This window comes from Mauremys mutica, chromosome 2 (assembly GCF_020497125.1).
Source record: "Mauremys mutica isolate MM-2020 ecotype Southern chromosome 2, ASM2049712v1, whole genome shotgun sequence".
NCBI lineage: Eukaryota > Metazoa > Chordata > Testudines > Geoemydidae > Mauremys > Mauremys mutica.
In genome coordinates, this window is record NC_059073.1 from 228,574,854 (window position 1) to 228,598,410 (window position 23,557).

Here is a 23,557-nt window from a genome sequence, read left to right on the forward strand (position 1 = left end):
CTATTCTGATGCAATTCCGACCAGTATAGTAATTTGGGGGATTTGTAAATTATCACGGTCCTAATATACACTTAAGAGTCAAATCTAAAAGATCTTTTCACAACAAAATAATGTTATAACATAAAGGAAAAATGAAATAAGTCACAAAAATACAAACGTTGACAAAAAATTAAAATCTACTAGGTATAACTTCTGTCTACAGTTATCTCGCTGTGAAAAGCCAAACAGAAAAAATAGTTCTGTCTGCCCCACATAATAGTTGTCTGAATGCAAGATAAAATCAAATTATATAGAGCTAACATCTCACTATATTATCGCAAGTCTTTTGATAGTTGGTGTTTTCCTTAAAAGTCCCAGCTCCAGAGTCATATGACTACATGAGCATCAGCTTTCATTTTTTAAAAATTGTTTACATAGGGGCTGGAACTGGAGGTGCTACCGCACCCCGACTTGAAGTGGTTTCCATCATATACATGGTTTACAGTTTGGTTCAATGGCTGTCAACACCCCCTCTATACAAATTGTTCCAGCACCCTGATAGCAATTGTGAAGGCTAGAAACAAAGACTTTAAAACATGAAGTGAGTGCATTCCAAAGCCACAGAAACCAGAGGACAAGTGAAAAGAACCCAACATATATTATTTTTTAAAATCTCATCTTTAAGCCACTCTTATGATTTTGGGGGCCTGATTCATGCTCTCTCAACATTCAGATTGGCAATACTGCACAAGCACATATACTGTATCTTAAAAAAGTATATATATTAATATGTAAAAATCTGAAGACGGTGGATTAAGAGGACAGGAAAGCAACATATGTGAACCACATGCTTTACATTGGAGAATTTTATTATTTTAATACAAAGAAAGGGAGAGAAGCAATGGGCGGGAAACAGTTTTCTTTCAGCCATCTGTGTCTGCATAGCAGGGCAATTCAACTAGGAGGTCTGAGAAACACCCAGAAGAAGGGTGGGGACAGGGTAGTTACTGGTCATGCTTATTAGCTTGCTTTTCGTGAAGTTTTATAGAAAGCCATCATTATGGGCAAGCAGTCTTACACCTCTTATGTATTCATAATCTGTGAGCTGGGTCAATCAGCGCTCAAAGGTGGGGGAGATTATAAATACAGAATTCAGCTCCTCAGTGTAAGATCAGGAGAAGTGTTGGCTGTTGTGCTGGGTCTCAACACCTGTAACATTCTGGATACAGGCTACAGATTTCCTATCTGACCACATACTGAGAAGAGCGAGTCACCTATTAACCAAAGGCCTAAATGCTGCTAGCTAGAAGGAACCATCAGATTGTTTATTGACAAAACAAAAGCATTTGGATTTTGTGCTGAGGCCTGCAGTTTCCTTTTTCAAGATCTGAAGAAATCCAGGTGATACACACACTACACCTTAGGTCACATTATAGACCAAGAAATCACTTTTCAAAGGAAATCAGAGGGCCAAGCATTTGTTTGTGTGTGCTCAAGTGTAAAATTTTATGCTGAAAGATTTATATTGTTATACAGATGATAAAAACCAAACTTTAATTCCATGTGCATTTATAACAATAGCAACAGTTAGTGAAAGATGGCATAACAAGAAACACTGGTTTTACTACCTTACAGTTTGTTTTCAAAATTAAGAAATATTTCAAATACTCTTTACAAACAGTGTATTAAATATAAATGTTTGTTTACTAAGCAACTGTGTGGTACTCACTCGTTGAAACTTACTGGAAGTTATTACTAACACCTATATTCAGGATTTTGAATACAATGGTCCTGGGATTTGACTCTATATATTCTCTTTCTTCTTCAATTCCCATCCACCAGCTCAGCAGCAACAAGGAACCCAAATGAAGACTTTCTACCATATTCTATCTTGTATCAAATTCATGGTTTTGTTCATAACTAAACCTTTTTGCTCTGTGTCAGTCTTCACCAAGTCTAACCAATGCATCTTTGGTCTTCCTCTATTTCTAGTTCCCTTGCACTGTGGTACATATTGCCAGGTATGGCGTCCTTTCTGGGCTGTCCTTGACACATATCCAAACCACAGTCATCCTTCTTGAATCTTCTGTAACAGTGTTATTTCCTGCCCTGGCTGTTTTCTTATCACTTCATTGTCTGCAATCTCAACTCACTCAGTATTCCCTTCAGACCGTTCATTTTAATAGTCAGTATCTCAAGTTTGTTCACTTTCTTCATACTCCAACATTCTGAGATGTACAGCAGTAACGGCGTAACAATTGTCTCATATACGCTTATTTTCACTTTTATCAGAATATCTTTAGCCTTCTATATCATTCAGAGTTTTCCAAATGCAGTAGCGGCTAGTCCAATGCTTACTTGAGTGTCATATTCAAAATATTCATTCTTTGATACTAGTCCTCCAAGACACACCTTTTCCACTTTTTCTAGTCGTCTCCAACTTTGACCTTTACTTCCTTCTCTTCTCTTCCGATTGCCATAGTTTTCATCTTCTCTGATCTTCACTCAGCATTTTCTGCTATCCCAGGCTATCTTGTCCGTAATTCTCATAAATCCTTGTTGGTCAATGCTATTAGGTCAATATAATCTGTGAATTATTCACTGTCCTCCCACATAACATAACTCCTTTTTTCCCATCTCCCAGTGTTGTACCCATTACTGCTTCCAGTACCAAGCTGAACAAATCTGGCAATAGTATGCATCCTTCTTTCACTCCTACGGTCATCTTGAACCATTCCATCAACTTCTAGTCTATTCTCACCACACTCAGTGACTTGCTATAGTTTTTGGGGGTTTTGGTTTTTTTTTTAAAATCAGCTTGATAATTTTTTTCTGGATGCCACACAGTCTCAAGACTTACCATAATCCTTACTGACAAATGTTATCAAAAGCCTGTTGAAGTCTATAAAGTTCTTGTAACAGGGTTAAGAGTTATTTTCTGTGTATTTCTGCAATAATCAGTCTTATCACAAATAGCTGATCTATTGTATTTCATCCTGATCTAAATCCGGCCTGTTCCTCTGCAAGCACAAGTTCCATATACCGCTTCATTCCCCTCTGCAATCATAGTGAATATTTTTCCCAGCACAATCAAGAAGCTGATTCCTCTGAAGTTCTTGCACTCACTATTATCACCCTTTCTATAGATTGGTACTATTATCACTTTCCCCCACTTGCTCACCACTTGTTCTTGCTTGTAAATCTTGTTGAATAGATTGTGCACAGTCTTTACTGTGTTTCTTGCCTGCTTGCAACAGCTCTGTGGTTATGTTGTCACTTCCTGGCACCTTTTCCTTTTTCAAAACTTTCTATTGAGATCTTTACTTCCTCTAAGCTTTCCAGCATCTCCTGTGTTCTGTATGTTTTACAGCTCTTCAAAATATTCTTTCCATCACTTATTCTTTATTTGTTCATCCTCAATTATTTGTCCATACTTGTCTTTCACCACCACCATCTTCAATTCATATCCCCCAGTTCTTATATTACAATACAACCCCATGCTGCATTTCTTTTTGCATATTCTTCTGCTTCTTTACATTGTTCATTTATCCAGTTGTTTGTCTCTCTTCACTTTGTTTTAATCTCTTTAGTCAATGTATTGTATTCAGCCTCTTACATTTGCATCTTCCTTTTTATTCTCTGGCTACTTACACTTGTCACTCAACTGCAGCACTTCATCAGTTATCCACACTGGTTTCTTTGTTTACACCTTGTAGCCCAATGCTTGTTCAACAACCCGTGTGATCCCGTTTTTATACTATTCCATCTCTCTTCAACATTCCTTACTTTCACCATGTTCTCAATCTGATTAATGCGTACACTAACTTATTATCTGAGCAAGCATTATTCATATATGATCTGCATAACACCACACTGCAATTCATCTGCAATTCACAAGTACAAAGTCTATCATGTTCTTTGTTTCCCCATCGGGGATAGCCAATGGTTCCTCTGAAGCATTCCTTGTTGAATCAGTGTGTTTGTTAACACCAAGTTATTACTTAGGGTACTGAATTTCTGCCTCTCTGCTCTTTCATTTTCTTCAACAAGTCCAAATCTGCCTATTGCTCCAGTCCAGGAATTCCAGTCCAATCCTACTTTAGCACTGCAATTTCCCATAATTAATATATACATTATTCAGGACTTTTCCAAAAATACTACATAACTCACTCTTTGCTGACATGCAGGTCAAAGTGAGATTCAAGGAAATGGGAGCAATATTTGTCCCCATCCCCTTCTAAACACATTCCAGGGCACTGAATTAGGAGTCAAGGGACTGAGGTTCTGTTCCATGGCCTGCCAGTGATGTGCTGTGACACATTGGCCAAATTATTTCATCTTTTTGTATCTATCTCCCCTTCTACCCAGTCTGACCTATTTCAATGTGTGTTTTTACATGTATTTTGCATTCCCCCACCCGTTTTTTTAAATAGCCTTATTTAAGTTAGTTATTTGGTTTTTTCCCCTGCTCTTGTAAAGCTGTGTCTTTTTTGGAAATATTAATTTTATTTAAATATTTGAGACTGGGCTCTTAAAACAGAATTTCACTAATAACAGAGACCCATTGCATATGACTGAATTTGGTACATTTGAAGTAACTGTAGTAGTCAATAAAAAAGAATAATATCACAAAATATACTTATCTGGATACTTGACAGTTTATTTTAGTTTTTAATTATTTGATAGTATTTCAAAATATATGTACTGCAGTATACTTTGTAAAAGTAATACATTATTAGTACACAACAATGTGCCTGAAATCAAATATTTCTTAAGAAGTGGGGATACTGTGTTTTTTGGGTTGTTTTTGCCTTTAAAAAAAAAAGATTATAAATTGTGCCGATTAGCAAGATTCTAGTTTATGGAAGGATGTGTTATCTGTTGTATGTTTCTCAGACTATAAGACTGTATTCTTATAAACTTTATGCACTATTACCAGCTAAAAAACTTGAGTCATGAGCACTTTCGTGGGGGGATGGGAAGTTTTGATATGTTGTAAGGAAACTTAAAGAAGGGGTCCCCTAGGTTAGATTGTATACAGGCTTAATTCACCATTGTGCAGACATTAAAGATTTTAATGGCATCCAACGTATATATTAAGTGATTGTTCTGACAGGCAAGAAATGTATTGCCTTCATCTCAGGATTATTCACTTCATCTTTAAGAGGCAAAAAGTGTATATGATGTGGCCTAAAACTTCCTCACTCCATCTTTAAAATGTAAATGATATCCTTTGACTGAGACTAATTATGACCATAAGCATTAGAGAAATAAGTGCTACTAGGTAAAAAGTTTGAACCACTCTGGGCCAGGCAGAAAGCAATAACTAAATTTTGTAACTATAGATTTCTAGTCTGTATATACAAGCACAGATTTTCATTTCACAGTGTTTTTACATACAATATCTTTTAAGATATTAGTGACCTATATTGCATTATAATTGAATACACCATAAACTTTATATTTCCAAATCATTAAATCATAAGTACAGTAACTACTTTAACAGCATCTGAAATATTACACATATTCTAAACTGATAATATTCCAATGCAGATTAGTGAAAAACAGATGTTATAAAAATCAAAAGTTTATATTATTTCCATGCAAAAGAAAATATGCATTTAGTCATGGTCAGATCAGGCTGTGGAGTACTGTACAATGTCTTTATTTAAGTTGATATCTAATTTCTTAAGCACACAAGGGGCAATGAAATTGGAAAGGCTCAAAATAAATTCAGCAACTAATTATTCATTTTACAATATTTCCAACAAATATGGATAGTTTGCAAATTATACAGTAAAGACTGAATGTAAAGATATAATTTTAACCAGAGTTTATATCAACTCAAGACCCTTAGATTTGAGACAACTGGTAAACTCTCAGAAAACAAATTTTAGAGGCTTGAGTCCATCAGGAGTATTCAGATTCACTTTTTTTGCATCTCTTTGCAGTCTGCTGCTATCTAGGCAGGTAGTAAGAATATATATGCTAAAATCTCACTCTCCAGAGTTTCCAAAAGCAGGATTGTAGTTAATTTCACATGCCTACTCATGAAAAGAAAAAAACAGTGAGGAAACTGAAAGGACAGATAACACGGGACACTGGGGTAGATGTGGAGAGTACGGCACACGTGATGCAGTTGAAGTCACTAAACTTGTAAGTTATATTAATCACAAGTCACTAGTAGTGATAAACAGCAAAAAACGTGAACAACCACCACCATCACTCACCATGATACGTCGGAAGTTTTCCCTACAAGTGTGGGGGCCTAAGCTAACAATTTCTGCAGTTAAAGTTCAAGCTTAAAGCTTTGGAGCGGGGAGGGAAAAGTCTCCCAGTCCTTATGAGTGAGCAGATAATCTTCCAAATGTGAATTCAGTGCAAATCCATGTGGTGTTATCTTCTTAAGTCTGCAGATAAACAGTTTCAGTGCCTCTGCTTGAGCTCATAAATTTTACTGCTACTGCTTGGAAAAGCAACAAGTCCCTGGTCAATTTCACAGCTACTCTTCTGTGAGTAGCCTGTGGGGAAACTGTAAAATTATCAAAAATCAGGTCATGTTGACAAAGCTTGGCAAAGCTATTATGACTATGTCTACACTACCACTGGGACCACGCCTCCCAGCCTAGATAGACAGACACTAGCTCAGCTCCAACTAGCATGCTAAAAACAACAGTGTGGACATCACAGCATGGACAGTGACTACCCGAACTCTGACCAAGGGTGTCAGGCAAGCTTGTACTCTGGTAAGTAGCCCATCTATTTTTAGCACACTTGCAGGCACTTAATCACTAGGGTGAACAACACAAACTATGGAGACTGGGGAGGGACAGAACAGCAGTTCTCTTTGGCTACTTCCATATAGCAGGAGAGGACTATGAGGCCGAGCGGTAGAGACTGGTCCCTTTCATGGCAGCAAAGAGGCTGGGGAGAATGTTTCTTATTTTGAAGTTAAAGGTTAGCGGCAGATACAACAGGAGAAGCCCCCAAATAATACAGGGACTGCACCCTGGTAGATATCTCATACCTTCCCTTTTCCCAATTAAGATGCAGGATTGAGCTTCTCTCCAAGACATCAACCTTGAACCTTTTGTGGGAAATTTGTCTAGCTACTTCTCATTTGTATATTTTAGTCTACCTTATAGAAACTATTTGGTAAATTTTTCAGGCCCCAATTGGGTTCTTCTCACAAGTGAAAAATGTTGATCCTTTCTCTTTGTTGATACAGGCTACTATATCAGGGAGTTGTCTGACCTCGAGATCACTTTCTCTACTATGAATTTCCAGAAGACTATAAATGTCCTCCTTTCTTCCCTGGACTAGGGGATTAGTAGCCCAGAAAAGCCTCAAAAATTGTAATGCAATACTTGTGGTTAAGATGACCCAGGTTGAAATCCTGGCCCCCACTACAGTACATCACAAGACTTCTGTTCACTTTAATAAAGTCAGGATTTCACTCACAGTCTAGTACAAGTACATATAAAGCTGACCCTATTTTGATTTTCAGATAGAGAAATACGAAAAACTGGCATAATTAGTAGGGAAATTTATTTAATACCAAAAGCAGCAAAAGGTACACAAGAACATCTAGTCAATTACCATATATTCATTCCCCCCATCTTTCTTTTTAAAATTAATTTTTAAAAAGAGATGAGAGCTAGCGATACTGATAAGAATCAGCTAAAAAAAAAAATCTTGAGGGAAACCAAGGAACAGCCAAAAGACTGATTTCAGAGTTGCAGCCGTGTTAGTCTGTATCCGCAAAAAGAACAGGAGTACTTGTGGCACTTTAGAGACTAACAAATTTATTTGAGAATAAGCTTTCGTGGGCTACAGCCCACTTCATCAGATGCATGTAGTGGAAAATACAGTAGGAAGATATATATACACACAGAGAACATGACTGAGTAACTGCAGTTTTTCATAGAAGCAACCAAAAGGAATTCCTCAACAGGCAGAGACAAAAGCAACTCACAGATGAGGGCCCCAGTAGGCTGTGCCTCTCATTATTACAAGGTCAGAATGCTCCAACCTGAAGCCTTCTAGAATTTTTTTGCTTTGGGAGTTCCAGCCATTCTTGCACAGGAGGACTGAGGACCCGGAATTGGGATCTGAAGATGGTGGAGATATCTTTAAAGAAAGAAAGGAAATTCTCTTGGCATTGAGGCTTGCCATTTTTCAACTACTAAGACATAACATCTGGTGTGTCACAATGTGTGTACTTTGAGGCCATATCAGAAAGAAGCCAACTCTGTGGAGCACCTTGGACTTCCCTTTCATAGAGGCAGCCAGCTGACTTTTCCACTTGCCATTCAGTAAGTGTTCCAGCTTTGTATAGGGAGCCCACTTCAATGCCAAGATGTTCAGTGGAGAGCCCAGCTTGCCATTAATAATAAAGCGACCTTTCATGAACTCTATTCATCTATTTTTTTTTAAATCAAAAAGATCCCAGGGAGTGACATTTTCCTGTAGTGCAATGCTGGGCAACTGCTGAATCAATCTCAAGGGCATTACCAGAATTTCTCTTTTTCAGCTGACATTTTATATAGTTAAGGGATGGAAGAAAATAATGCAAACCATATCAGGAGAGTAGCAAATATTACTGAATTTATTCACAGTTCGTAAGCTTTTTCTTCCTCTATTATCAAAAAGACTCTTTAGGGCCTTGTGAGGACCAAGTAGAAAGTGTTTAATAGTTGTTGGGGTTTTTTTGTTCTGTTTTTAATAACTAGGTAGGTAACAAGTTTTAGCTAAGTGCACTAACACATTTATTTAATTTTCCAAATCTAGATAAAGCTTAACAGTAATTCTGGGACCAAAAAAACACAAACCCAAATATTTATATACAGAAGAGAAGTTCCCCAAGACAAAATAGCAGAAGAGGACAAACCAGTCTTTTCCTCTGTTCCTGTGGACTCAATTTCTTTTTTTGTCAAGCATAGTTAAAACTCTCCAGAGGTTAAGTTGGGTCTTGCTAGATCAGTTTCTCCCATTAAACTCCTAGAGGAGTCATTTTTATCTTAAGTTTTTACCCCACATGATCCTGGGAGTTCAGATGCCCCTAATTTTGAATGTATTTGCTGTGGTAGCTGAGGGAAGACTATGTGCACTTACACAAGCCAGAGTAATTAAAGAAAAAGATTGAAGTCAGGGATGAAAGAATAGGGTGACTTTCTTTTCCCCCACTAGTAACTGGAGAAGGTCACTTCCTTCAGATCCATAGAAAAAAAACAAAAGTTCCCTTCCACAGACATTTGAGGAGTTTCTGTAGTAGAGTTTCTCCTTCTGTAGAAAGAGAATCACCTTGGACATCAGTGCTCCTAGGCCAAATCTCCAGTTTGCTACTGTTATAAACACACGTTAAAGCTACAACTTGCCTTGTCTACTCTAGTAACAACTAACATGTTAACTTTTTTTTTTAAGTGGAGACAAAGCCCAATACAACAGCCCCAACACTACAGGATGTACACAGGCCATTCCTTTGTGGTTCTGAGTTTAAGCAGTAAAGTTAGGGCACTTATATTAGTTTTCTTTGTTTAAGCATGCTCAAAAAATAATTTTTTTCCCAGACATCAGACACTGACCTCTAGCTAGTTAAGATAGCAATTCTCTAGTGAGAGCCAAGCAGGCAGTACCGTGCGGAAGACCTAGGATGGCCCTCTCATCATCTGCTAGAAGACTGGTACTCTAAGCTTTCCTCTAGGACACAGCTCCTAGACATTGCTACCTTCCCCATGTTTCAGATCAGCTTTGGCTAATAAGAAGCTCAAAGTCTGATAAGCATGAAGCCTTTTTCCCAAGTGCTGGGACCCGAAAGAAGCTTTACTGCACTCTCCTCCTCCACAAGGAGTGAAAGGGGGAAAAAGGGGCAAGGCAATGACAGGGACAATAGCATCACTGATGGTTCAAAATACCCCCTCTCCCCAAAAGCAGCAAAGAGTCCTGTGGCACCTTATAAACTAACAGAAGTTTTGGAGCATGAGCTTTCGTGGGTGAATACCCACTTCATCATGCATCTGACGAAGTGGGTATTCACCCACAAAAGCTCATGCTCCAAAACTTCTGTTAGTTTATAAGGTGCCACAGGACTCTTTGCTGCTTTTACAGATCCAGACTAACACGGCTACCCCTCTGATATCTCTCTCCAAAGAGAGTTTTAGTGGTCCTTTCCTCTATGAGAGGTGGGGTTGTGAGAGTCAGCAGATCTTATCAGATCCTTCACATTGAGCACTCTACTGATGGATCTGCCTGAAGCACACTAGCATTTCGCTCTTCCGTTCTGACTGTGCGCATCAGGAGAGAGCAGCCAGTGCAGAACTAGACAGCCAATATTGTATTCACTATTTTCAAGCACTATGTTTAGAATATGTAAAATCTTCAAGAAGATTTCAGGTGGCAGGCAGCAACATGCAACTGCCTCTCTCAGTGAAAGCAAACGCAGGGGGTTTCCAAAAGAGTAGGGAGAGAGGGACAAAGAACATTCACATAGCAAATTTCTGATGGAGTGTCCTAGATCCTCTCTGATGGCCACAACAACTTCTGAATAAACTTTAACTGAAAGTTATTTTGGAGCCCTTAGAGGTGCAAATCTTCTAAAGGTGAATCAGTGTAGTGCTGTCTTAAGTCTGGAGACAGTCTGAAATAACAGGTGTGTGAACTTTCTGTTTACGGTAACTCCTCACTTAACGTCATCCTGTTTAATGGTGTTTCCTTGTTACATCACTGATCTATTAGAGAACATGCTCGTTTAAAGTTGTGCAATGCTCCCTTATAAGGTTATTTGGCAGCTGCCTGCTTTGCCCACTGCTTGCAGGAAGAGCAGCCCGTTGGAGCAAGCTGGTGGGGGCTTAGAACCAGGGTGGGCCGGCAGGCACCCTATCAGCTCCCCTAAGTTCCCTGTGCGGCAGCTGCCAATCAGCCTATCAACTGCTGGGCAGTTCAGGTGTCCCTCCCCCACACTGCTCTGTGCTGCTCCTGCCTTCTGCCTTGGAGCTGCTTCTGGGAGCCTCCTGCTTGCTGTGCGGGGGAGAAGAGGGGTGCCGATGTCAGGGTGCCCCATTTCCCCCACTCCTGTACCCCATCTCCATAGGGTGGGGGGACACAACAGGATTCAGGATGGAGGGAGCTTGCTGGCAGCAGCTGCTGTCTCAACTTGATGATCTACTTAAAAAGGCAGTGTACTTAGAGTGGCGTCAGCGCACTTAAAGAGGCAATGCGCGTCTCTCTCTTGCGTGTGCACATACACACACGGTCTCTCTCTCTCACCCTTTGGAAAGTTCAGGGAGTGGTGCGCTCTAGCGGGATAGCGTAGGTTCATCATCACGTTCAGTTTCGCAGGGAACATTTGCAGCCACTGCCATGCATCTGTTGTGTCTCCTCCCTCCATTTGTGCTGCCCAGTAGAGCATGAGGCTACATGTCCCTTCCTGAACATATAGAGCATCCCCGAATTTCCTCCAAAGGACTCGTTCCCTGTACAGTGGCTATTATAAATCACAGCACTAGCAAGTCCAAAATCCTCTCAAAATGAAGGATATTTTATTTATATACACATTCTATCTCCCATTTAGAAGCCTATTCTGAAGTGCTACACTTTTTTTAACCTTACTCTGCAACCTTACATAATGTAATTTTTTTCTACTTTATTCTGCTGATATGCAAATAAATGTATTCAACCATAGCTAGAAGCTAAATGCATTAATTAGCACGGTTTCATATCACTAGCACTGTAAAAGGAACATGTTTATAGCATGTTACTAAACCATTTCAAACAAAGCTTCCAGATCCTAGCAAACACATTAATGCCAAACAAAAATTCCCGAACAAACAAAAAACCCATCAGAGCACATGTTTCTTCAAAGAGAAGAGTTTAAATGTATTATTTGAAAGGCATTCACAGCACTGTCTCATAGCCAATATCTTAAATAGCACCTATGATGGTGTCCATAGCTTCTGTTTGCCAGAAGCTGGGAATGAGCAACGGGGAATGGATCACTTGATGATTACTTGTTCTGTTCATACCCTCTGGGGCACCTGGCATTGGCCGCTGTCGGAAAACAGGATACTGGGCTAGATGGACCTTTGGTCTGACCCAGTATGGCCATTCTTATGATCAGCCCAGTGACTTACCAATGGTATAATGCAATCTACCACCCTAAATTCTAAAGCAAACTCTGGCGTTTTGCTGCTGAAGCAACAAGCATGCAACACACATCATTTTAGATTAAGTAAACTCAAAAAGGCGCAAGCAGATTTAGAAACTACCTACCGTCCCCAAGCAACAGCTGTGGAGTGCAATGATGTATCTACTACAATGGGAGAAGGAAAAGGAGAGGGGGGAAAACCACGAGGGAAAAAGTAACAAGATACAATTATAAGAGAATCTCAGAAAGACAAGAGACTAGAAATTAATTAATCTAGCAGTCATCTGAGAAACACTCTCAGCTCAGTACTCAATGTCTGCAGTCTTCTAGGCCACATAGAGCCTTAGAAAGCCATAGATCCAGGCTACACAGCAATCCAAGAATATGAGATCTTATAGAAAAAAGGACATTCAAGCTCTCATGGTATTTTTGTAGGCATTTAGGGCTGCCTATATATATATCTTTGGCCAAATACTACCCACTGACCATTGTTGTATAGTTTACTGCATACTAGTTGTCTGCATGCTCCCTCCACCCCTGAAAAAAGTTGCTTTTCAATGGTGTTGCACATACTGTAAAACATTTTGGGGATTCTTTGGGAAGTGGCAATATGAGAACTCAAGTTATTTAAGGTAATGGTCTGTCTCTTTCCACTACATGGTAGTAATGTTCTATGAATAACCACCTTCTCATCTCCTGCATTTCACGAGTTCATACTTAAAATCCTAGGTTTCCACTGGATACATCTCTTAAAACACTCCAGCGTGGGTGCATAGCAAAAATTAGTTTAGAAGTTGTTTCTTATGAATAATAAAATAATTTCTGTTGATCCAAGGTATTTCCTGAAGTGAATATTATACAACATTCTTACTGCCTTGTTACATAAAATGCATTGTATTTAGCATGTATAGATACAGAACTAGTTTCAGTGGCTTTGTGTGTTATTTCAGCAACACAGAAGTTGAACTCCTGGGACCAAGATGGCTAAAACCAAAAAAATAAAATAAAAAATAAAAAATACACATTTAGGATGGGGGGGTGTTGTTGTTTTTTTTTTTTTACAATAACTGGCATGGCACGATATGCTGGATCCCACCTCCAACTTTATTTACCTCCAATGGATTTTTTAAGCTTCCATAGTTTTGGAAACAATCTTTTATTTTTTTCTGTTTACTGATTGTCAGTTAACTCCTGTAAACAAGTGCCTTCACTGAAAATAACAAAAGCAACTAATAGACAGAGACCAGTTTAAACAAAGATTCTGGCAGTCAACTGAAAGAATTCCCGTCATTTGTTATAACAATATACTTTTATACAGACTAAACAATGAATGTTAAAACAATGTTTAATTTAAAAAAGCTCTCTTCCCATAATTTTGTTTAAGTACTGTTAAAACATTGCTACCTTGAAGACTGGGAAACAAAGCATGCTGGCTACACAGTGGGCCTGCACTTTCCTTATTATGATGCTGTCAAGCACTAGGTAAAGGAATTTTACAGAGCATCCAGGAACGTTCCACCACTTCTTGGAAAAGATGTCTCCTCTGCTTTTGAGCCAGGCAACTTCCTACTCCTTGCTGCCTGGGCACCAGCAGGAGGGTCATTGAGAGCAGAGGAGAGACAAGCTCCCTGCTCTAAATTCCAGTTCCCAGTCGGGTGCAGCTAGTATAGGTAAAGTCCTGTAACTATGGGTTGGCTGGAGCTTGCTCAGGTGCTCTTGCAGGGATGCCACACTCCAGTCACAGGCAGAAGCTGTGGAGAGGCTGGGGCATGCTAAGTGAGGACAGGAGATTTTAGCTGCTAAAATTGAAGATGTTTCTACTGAGCATGTGTGAACTTCAATTTTTTTAGAGGTTTATAGCCTGACCAAATTTGGACAGATTTTCATGGACAGCAAAAGACACCCTCTTTGCCAAATTACAAGGTCCTTCTCCAAAGCATGGGGGTGTAAGAGCTGTTTAAAAATTTAAAAAAAAATGGTCACATTTTTTTAAACTGGGGCAAAAAAACATATTTTCCCCTAGTCTTGTTCTCAGAAATGGCTGAACCAGTTTGGCTAAAATTTTCAAAAAATAATTCAGCCTGAGGCTGACATCTGGCATGGAAAATTTCAGCCCAAAGTGTTAAAGCTTGGTAAATTACAAGCAACAGGGTCTTATGATAGGAAGTGTTAGGTAATCTTAAAAATAGGTGGCACTACCAGCCCTGCCTATAATTACACACACTTTCACACCTATTGCTAGACTAAACTCCAATGCAATGCATTAATTTTCAAAAGTTTACAGATCAGCTCTTGAGACTAGCTTCCAAATTTCAGAAGTTAAACTTCTGGCATGAATAAGTCAAGATGTGTCTGAAGATTCATTTGATACCTTGTTTTGAAATTTCAGTTGTGTGGGAGAGCACAACAGGGTGAATTTTCTTTTCATTGTTTTAGGAAGAGTATGTCAGACAACATAATAATCTATTGTTCTCTATTACAGAAAGGATAGGTCCTAAACGTCCCCTCCTGCTAGTCTCTTGTGTCACACTGATATACTGATTCTCTGTATCAAATGAAACTATCAGAGAGGAGGTCAGAGTACAGGTGGCAGAAATCACAGCATAAATATTAAAGTCCTATACTGAAGATGTGATTGAAACAAAGAAGGTTCTCTTTTTCTCCACCATAGCATCCGCAACATCATAGTAAAGGAAATTTCTCCAGGTAGCAGACAGTCTAACGAAATTGGCTGCTTCTGTTCAGATACTGTCCAGTGTCTAATGCTTGAAGAATTTTCAGTTTACTTCACAGAAAATGATTTAATCTGGACTGGAGTGGCTGTGTCCATGGGCTAAATTCTATGTCAGGAAAGAGAAGGAGAAGTGGACAGTTTCTTTCCTTGAATTGAGTTTCAGTCAACTATGCTCATTGAGGTTCCAGAAGTACTTGAAGAATTTTGGGCTATCACCTACATTAGTTGTAAAATCTAAGAGAGAGACAGAGTCCATTATTGTGGGGTGGGGGAGGTTAGTCAACACCTATTACAGGCTGCCAACAATAGCTCATTAAAAAAATGCTAGGTCCTTAGTCAGGAAATTACAATCTTGCCTTATCTCAAGCCTTCATTTGTGGAAAAGGTTATTGTGCAGGTGAATGAGCCTCTGATACTTCACATCTACTAAATGTGTTATATGCCATCATGTGCCAGCAATGCCCCTCTGCCATGTACATTGGCCAAACCAGGCAGTCTCTAAGTAAAAGAATAAATGGACACAAATCAGACATCAGGAATGGTAACATACAAAAGCCAGTAGGAGAACACTTCAATCTCCCTAGACATTCTATAACAGATTTAAAAGTACCCAACTTCAAAAACAGACTTCAAAGAGAAACTGCAGAGCTACAACTCATTTGCAAATTTAACACCATTAATTTGGGCTTGAATAGGGACTGGGCGTGGCTAGCTCACTACAAAAGCAATTTCCCATCTCTTGGTATTGACATCTCCTCATCAAATATTGGGAGTGGACCACATCGACCCTGAATGAATTGGCCCTCCACTTGCAAGGTAACTCCCTTCTCTTCACGTGTCAGTATATTTATGCCTGCATCTGTAATTTTCACTCCATGCATCTGAAGAAGTGGGTTTTTACCCACGAAAGCTTATGCCCAAATAAATCTGTTAGTCTTTAAGGTGCCACCAGGCTCCTCATTGTTATTGTGAAGCAATTTATACAATATTTTAAGTCCTCAAATTTCCTGGGGAGAATTCTAGTCTCGTTTTAGACCTAGTTATGATACAGAAATAACTGTGTACTTGCTGGACCTTCTCCTCATCCTGGCACTTGACAAAAAAGTATCCATGCTGATTCTTTTATATCCATCAGCAGACTGATACCACTAAACACAATATTTTGTTAATATGTTTATAGACTCTGGCAGAGATACACAGAGCTTCTCTTTAACTGCTGTCTTGCTAGCATTGTGCCAATTGGTAAAGCTGTTGTTTGTATTTTAAAATATTGCACGTCTCAATAATGTTTTGATTAGTACTTCTTATAGACTGAAACAATTTAAAAATAAATAAGAAATGTTTAACAAATTATGAGAGGAAGTTGCATCATTTTGTAGCATGTTGAATGTATCTCAGTGAAGAAGCAAGGCATGTCTTGTCAGCTTAGAGGCACACCACAAATTAACAAGGACGTTGAGGTGTACTAACAAGTGCCTTTCACATCACTGACATATGCAACACGTTGAAACCCCTGAGGGTTATAAATATGACTTCATGAAGAGCCTAACAAAGAAGTTATATGATCATTGCCACTTTTATAGTTTAGTGACAGGAATTAAGCCCTATCATTGAACTGAGGGGGAAGAGAAGACACATGAACAGAAATAATACTGCGGCTGTTCATCCTTTCCCATAGCTTACTGTGTTTACCAGAAATAAGAGTATAGACAGACATACCTGTACAGGGAAGCTCAGAAAGTTATGAAGCAGCTTCTGGGTCTTCAGGTGGGAGATTTACTTGTATTATCTGACAATCCTGATAGATGAGATACCATATACTAGCTAGGAGAAAGGCAGAAACCTGAAAAAGGCTGGCCCAGGAGCAGCTTGATTGAGGGAGCTACATTCTGACTGCCTAGTTGCAAGCCTATTGAGCTATAAAAATCAGCCAGCTGCAGATTAAAGTAATGAAAGGAAAAATATCATAGAGCGAGGGCAACTCCACCTGCGCTAGGAATAGGGATTTTATACTGTACAAAGGAATTCCTATATTAAAAGCAATTATATAGGAAACCTTAGCTAGTAGTAACTCCAAGTTGAATATTCTGGAATATTGCTAATATCTTTCATTCTCCCATCATGCACTAGTAAACCATTTAAGTTCATGAGCTGGATATCTAAACTACAGGACACCCCTGCAAGACACACAAACAAAGCACAGTGACATTTCTGAAAACATTGCCTGGAAAAATCCCTAGTATAACATTTCCCATTCTGGGAGGATGGCACCGTACAGAGGAAAGGAACAGCAGAGGAGAGATTAGCTTCATGAACACCGATCCACCCAAGGCCCATATCTGCTCCAATATATGCAAGTAAAGCAGCAGGCTTCACTGAAAACAATCCATCTTTACTTGTCCCTGCACCATCCTTTAATACACTTGGCAATGGGTACAGCTCCCATGGTCAGGGGTGGAAGCTCAAGCAGCAGCCCTCACCTCAAGGTCATCTTCTGTTTTTCTGTAATACTTAGCTCAGCCACTTGAGCACATCAAGCTTCTATGATTACTTCAGATCCAAGTAGCAAACAGCCATCCCATGAGGGAGAAAGAAGAGGGTACAAAAAGAAAAACCAAGAGCAAAAAATAATTAAATATAGAAAGATGGAAAAACACAGAACAAACAAAAAGAGGAAATAACAGAGAGGAAAGAAGAAGGATAAGAAAACGCAGCAACTGTTCAGAGATACAGGACTAATGGAAGTGGGGTGCACTTGTGTGCCTACCTATTACCAATGAAGGTTCAAAGAAAGGATTGGGAATCACTACCATGCAGTCTTTTGGAGTAAAATATTTTTGGATATGTTGATTTTCCTATACATATGCACTTCCAAAGAATATAATATTAACTGAGACTACTATTGTAATATAAATTTGCTGTTGTCTCTCTCATATTCTGGGACGAACACAGCTACAACAACACTGCAAACAATTTGTTGTTTATAACTCAGGAGCCCAGACAATATTAAGCATGCAAAACAAGGTTTCCTGAAACACTGACCAGATGTTACATCAGTTTACATCTAATTACTACTACCGTTCTTACAGTCAGATCCACTAACATAGTTCCGTGATTCAAATGGATTGTAAAAGGTAAGAAAGGTGCACTTCTTGTTGCACACAGGAGTTTTGCTGAGATTTCACATTAATACCCACTTTCATTGGAAAGGGTAGAATTTAGCCCAGCATATAAAAATAAGCCACTTAGATTCCAAAAAAAGTTGTATAAACTGGACTATGACAGTGAAAAGACATGTATCTTGATTTATGCTATATAGTACTAGGTGTACAAGTGTCAGATATTGAATGTTAAGATAATACTAAATATTGCTGCTAAAATGGTCAGACTGGCTCCTAATGGTAAGCATCTACAGGATTTTCAAAGCACCTTGAATCCTACAGGAATCAATCTGAGGAAGGGCACTCAGCAACTCTGGAAGTCAAGCCATTTTCAGTTGGGTACCTTAAATTAGGTACCTAAGTCTAAAAGAAATATGGCCAGAATAATCTCTAAAGTTATTGGTGTTCACTGGAATTTTTCATTGTACTTATCTAAACTACAAAGTAAGAGATATTAATCAGTACTAAGATAAAATACATTAGTGTTCAAATTTATAAAATTGAGAAAAGAACAGGAGTACTTGTGGCATCTTAGAGACTAACAAATTTATTTCAGCATAAGCTTTCGTGAGCTACAGCTCACTTCTTCGGATGCGTAGAATGGAACACACAGACAGGAGAATTATCAATTAGTAACTTTCAGACATCATTGCTTAAGAAATTTCTATAGAAATAGAAGAACTTTAGAGTTAAAGATGACGTGTGTTTGAGACAATACTATACGTGAAAAGATCACTTTAATATTTCCAAATTTGTACTCTTTAGTTTTATTATATTGTACCTTGAAACTTTGTATACTTGTTTGGACCTTACAAACATATAAGCTTGCTATATAAACAGAAATCAGTATCACAACCACGTGTTACATACAGCACACAACGCAGTATCTTTTTTTGTACTACCAGAGAGGATGACAACAAGGGTAGAAATTAACACTGATCTTATATCAAAAAATTTTTGGCAGGTCCAATGAACATTAAATTATGCAAACACAATGTTCAACTGCCTCTTGATGCTGGGTGTGGTGGAACAATAAATATCACTCTGACAGGAAGGGTGGGTACACTGCTGTCAACCGTGTTCCACCACTGGCTGTCCTTGTCCTCTCCTTGGCTCTCAAACCAAGGTCCTGCTGTCTCAGAGTACAACTTGAGACACACCACTGGGCTAGCTTTTCCTGATATATTTCACTATTATCCAGCTAGCAAAAATACATATTCTCATTTCAGCATACGTTACTACATGTATCAAAAAATGTGTAACAGGAAGACAAAAACCAGTTATTTATATGTCAGTGAAACTCATCTCTAATGTACTTTTAATTAAAAAAACTAGCATTCTTTTTGTGAGATTTTTTTAAAGCTCTTTAGGCCTATCTGCTGGAGCTATGAAAGATAATTAACCCAAGACAAACTGTCACCTCTTAAAGGCCTTGGGGTTTAAGGAAAGGGAATATCTGTACTTACATAAATGGTTATTGTCAGAAATACTGCATCCCTTCCTCCAATGATTTACATAATATAAAGGCTGCCCTTGTCTGTTCATGTTTAAACATTAGCAGCTGAAATCTACATAAAGGTACCAGTAGACAAAGGTTGCTGCTAAGTAAAGTATAACAATCTATTACTATATGCACTGACCCCTTTAAGGAGGAAGCCTTCATATTTTACCTTCTCCCACCCCCAGGCCAATGAGTGCCTGGTTTTCCCATCACCTGTGTGTGTGTGTCTCCCTCTCACCTCCCCAATGGAGCCACAAAATTGCTCTGCACCGGTGCACCCACCATCAGAGAAAATAAGCAGGGATCCTGTCATCCACAGCTTTCAGCGATGCTCATGTTTGTTGCCTTGCTAGTAGCCAACCAGGCTATGCCTTTTCTTCCACCTGCTCTGGGCTAGGAACCCTCCAAGATCAATAATACCCTGTGCATAAGTCCCCCTCTCCCCAAATTGTCCACGATGTACAATGGCAGATCAAGTCAGCCCCACCAAATCCAACACATCCTTTCAGCCTGAGATGGACTACGTGAGCCAGACCCCCCTTCCTGCATCTCTTCCCGCCCAGGCAAGAAGAAATCCCCGCGGTGTGGCGGGGCAAGCCCTCTTACCTTGATGATACTGCTCCTCCGGGGGATGCCGGATTTGCTTTCCCTCTGCTGCACGGTGGAACATCCTCTCGCTTTGCTGCCGGGGCTGCCGAGCTGGGCTGATCCTGTCTCGTCTCCGGCCAGAGCGCAGTCCCCATTGGAGACCCCGCCGCCTGCACTGTCAACACAGGATCTACCACCGCCGCCGCCGCCGCCTCCTCCTCCTTCCCCGTCTCCTGCCTTGAAAGCCACCTTCCCCTGGACAGGACCCGGGGACGAGGGAAGGCCCCCGCCCCTGGTGCTACCAGTGGCAGCACCCCTGCTGCCAAACTCCGCCATCAGCCTCTGCCACTATAGCTGCAACAATATTGCCGTTCCCCTCCACCCCCTTCCCCGGCTGCTGGCTCTTCTTCCGCTTTTTGTATATTTAAGATTGGGAAGGGGGGGTTGTGCGAAAGTCTCTCTCCTCCACAGATCTGGCAGCTGAAATTGTAAAGCTGCTGTAGGGGTGAGGGGGAAATGTCCTCGAGCCTGCTTCTGGGAGCTGCTGCAGCCCTCCTTTTCAGCACCTGGGAAAGGAAAAAAATGAAACGTGACAGTCTCTCGCTTCACATGAGACTAAAGGGGCGGGGGGGTGGGGCAGAGAGCTACAACACACACCACGGACTACAGGGAGAGGAAGGCTGAATGAGATCTGCCTGAAAGACAACACACCACAAAACACACACAGCAATGGAGGGTGGAAAGGTGCCACACGCCACAGGAGGTGCATGTGGACAAAAATCGATGCGAAGTACAGCATGGGGAGGGGGGAGGAGATAAATCCTGCCTCTGTTATTACTCACTACTTAATATTTTGGAGGAACTACACCATCCAGGCTGCTAAATTATGGGGGGGGGGGGGGGAAAACTGTTGCTGGTCGTACTTCCCCAAGGCGGATACATAAACTTACAGGGGGAAACGAGAAGCCCAAATAATACGGCCCCGGCTGAGGGGCGGGCTTAGGAGAAAAGTGTCCCCCTCACACGACCAAAAAGACCCGACACAAAGACAGAGCCCAGCTCACACCAGGAGCCCGAGGCAGCAGACACTATTCAGTAACACCAGACCCGCCTCCTCGCCCTGCCGCCCCCCGGCCCCCGGAGCGTTGAACACGTTAGTTCCCGGCGCTCCAGCGCAGCCAGCCTGGGACCGTTACCCTGCCCACCTCCCCGGGGAGGCACCAGAGGCGGGGCCGCCAACTTTCTCCCCTCTTCGCTCCCCGCGGCGCCCAGCCACTCAGCACAGCACACACCCGCCGCGCGCCCGGCCCTGCCGCCGGCCCCCTCGCACCCCGGCCGGCCCCCGGCAGCCCCCCACGAGCCCGTCACACTCCCCGCCCCCCCCCCGCACCTCTGCCCCCAGCAGACACACACCTCCACAGCCCGGGCGCGGGCGGCACCTCCCGCCGCCGCCCCTCCCTTCCCGCTCGCTCCGCGCTATGGTCGCCGCCTCTGCCCGAAGCCGGATACAGAGATTCGCGTGGCTGCTGCCCTCGCCCGCTGCATCGCCGGCCCCGCCAACCCCGAGCGCCCTCACCCGGGAAAAACCTCCGGGGACGGGAGAGCGCGACCGCCCGCACGGCCGAGCAACCCTGGGCTCGGGAACCCCGCCGCCAGCACCCCCATCCGGCGGATCAAAGGCACTCCGCTGCGGGGGAGGATTACGTCCGTCAGTCAAATGTTACCCTCCCTGCCTGGGGCTGGCGCCCTCGCTCTGCTGCTTCGCGGGACCCTCCCGAGCTGTAGCAACATGATATTGGGGGGAGACGATGTTTGAGATCAAGAAAGCCCTCCCCCCCACACACATTCTCCCCCCCTACACTCCTCAAAATCAAAATGTTCAGTCTCCCAGCTCCAACCCTCCAGCAATTCCCCAGGCCCAAGGCGTGTGTCTGTCCCCATCTGCTCTTATTTTTTCCTGTGGTTTCCATTATCACTTGCTAAGTACATTACAGTGCAGCACTGTTCACCTTGAACCGCAGCTTTGACACAATGTATGTCCCCTCCCACCCTAGTCCCTCAGGACTCTCCCCAATTAATCTATAATGATGTCTATATTAGATCAGAGCCAGGAAACCAGTTCATTCATGGACAATCGATCCTGCCCATTAACTGCATCCAAAGTGTAAATCAAATTGATTGCACTGGATAATACTGGTACATGCTGTACGTGTATGATTAAGGGCAATTTCCAAAAAGAAAGGGAGGGTAGCAAGGAAAAGGAATGGCACACTATGGTACAGGTAGCAATTTGACCCTGTCTGATGAAGTGACCCACCTAGAAACCTCCCCTTCTACAGTATTTCCATCGTCCCCCAAGGAAAGCAGGCCATTAAACACACACTATGATCATCACTAACCCAGGAGTCTGAATAGCACCTTACATCACATGTAGCCCTGTTTTTTCCTATAGGGCTACTTACAGAGCAAGGTCTTACTCAACATGAGTGACAGTTTCAGAATCTGGCCAGTACAGTTAGAAAGGTGTATTAATAAAGAGTAGATAGAGTGATCAAGTAGTGGGTTAATCATAGCTTAATGAACAACATAATTTGCCAGTCACCCTGAGAAATATTGACAACACAAAATTATACCGTATTGTACACTGAGACATATGTGCACATATTTGTCTATATCCAAAATGTGTATACAATACAAACAAAAGCACGTTAATGCATGGAGGCAATTATTGTAATACATTATTAATTTCTCCCATCTTCTGACCACAATGTATTTTTGCAACAGGTTATTTAGTCTTTTAGGCCCTGATCCTGCAAACACTCATGCACTTGCTTCCTAACTTTAAACTAGTGAGTAGTCCAGGCTAGAGTCAGAGAGATTACTTGCTTGCTTAAAGTTAAAAAAGGGCATAAGTGTTTTCAGGACTCGAACCTTAGAATTGTCAGGGGTAACACTATTAAACCTAACTTCTGGACTTGAAACAACCAAATTGAGTTTTGATGATATAGGCATGCAGTCATCTTTAATATTCTTCCTCGGCTTGGCATTTGGCACTGCCTGACCAATTACATATAAAACCCACAATCATTAAAAATTCAAAATGAACTTCGAGTAATGTATCTTCAGGTATGCAAACCACTCCTACCCAAGTTTCCTCTCCCAGATTAGCATCATAACCATTTCTTCCAGAGGATAGGATTTACAAGCCACAGGTACAAAATGTTATTAGAATCATTTGTTACACAGCCTTGCCAGTAACGCAGTGAAAAGGAAGATTAATGTTTCCAGCCATTTTGCTACTTAGGATGCACATTAGAGAATCAGTCATCCAACCAATGATTTTCAGGCTTGTAACAAGATTTGAATGGTCCATCTGCAGAAAAAGACAAAGCCTCCCCTTCCCACCTCACTCTATTTGTCCACTCTATATGGAGAGAGGAGAAAAAGATTTG

The 23,557-nt window shown here is 41.1% G+C and overlaps 1 protein-coding gene across 2 annotated transcripts in view; it reads right to left on the minus strand.

Moving 5' to 3' along the window:
- PLCL2 (phospholipase C like 2) overlaps positions 1-21,689 on the minus strand; it is a 191,645-nt gene extending 169,956 nt beyond the window's left edge. Inside the window, exons 1-2 of one of the 2 annotated variants that reach the window (XM_045006205.1) lie at positions 21,519-21,689; positions 20,124-20,671 (exon numbers count right to left, since the gene is read on the minus strand). In XM_045006205.1, the coding sequence (XP_044862140.1) occupies positions 20,124-20,441 (318 nt within the window). In that variant the 5' untranslated portion in view covers positions 20,442-20,671; positions 21,519-21,689. Of the gene's footprint in view, positions 1-20,123; positions 20,672-21,055; positions 21,266-21,518 lie in introns of those variants that run through there. The other variant, XM_045006206.1, reaches the window with a different exon arrangement.
- Between the last annotated feature and the right edge of the window lie 1,868 nt (positions 21,690-23,557).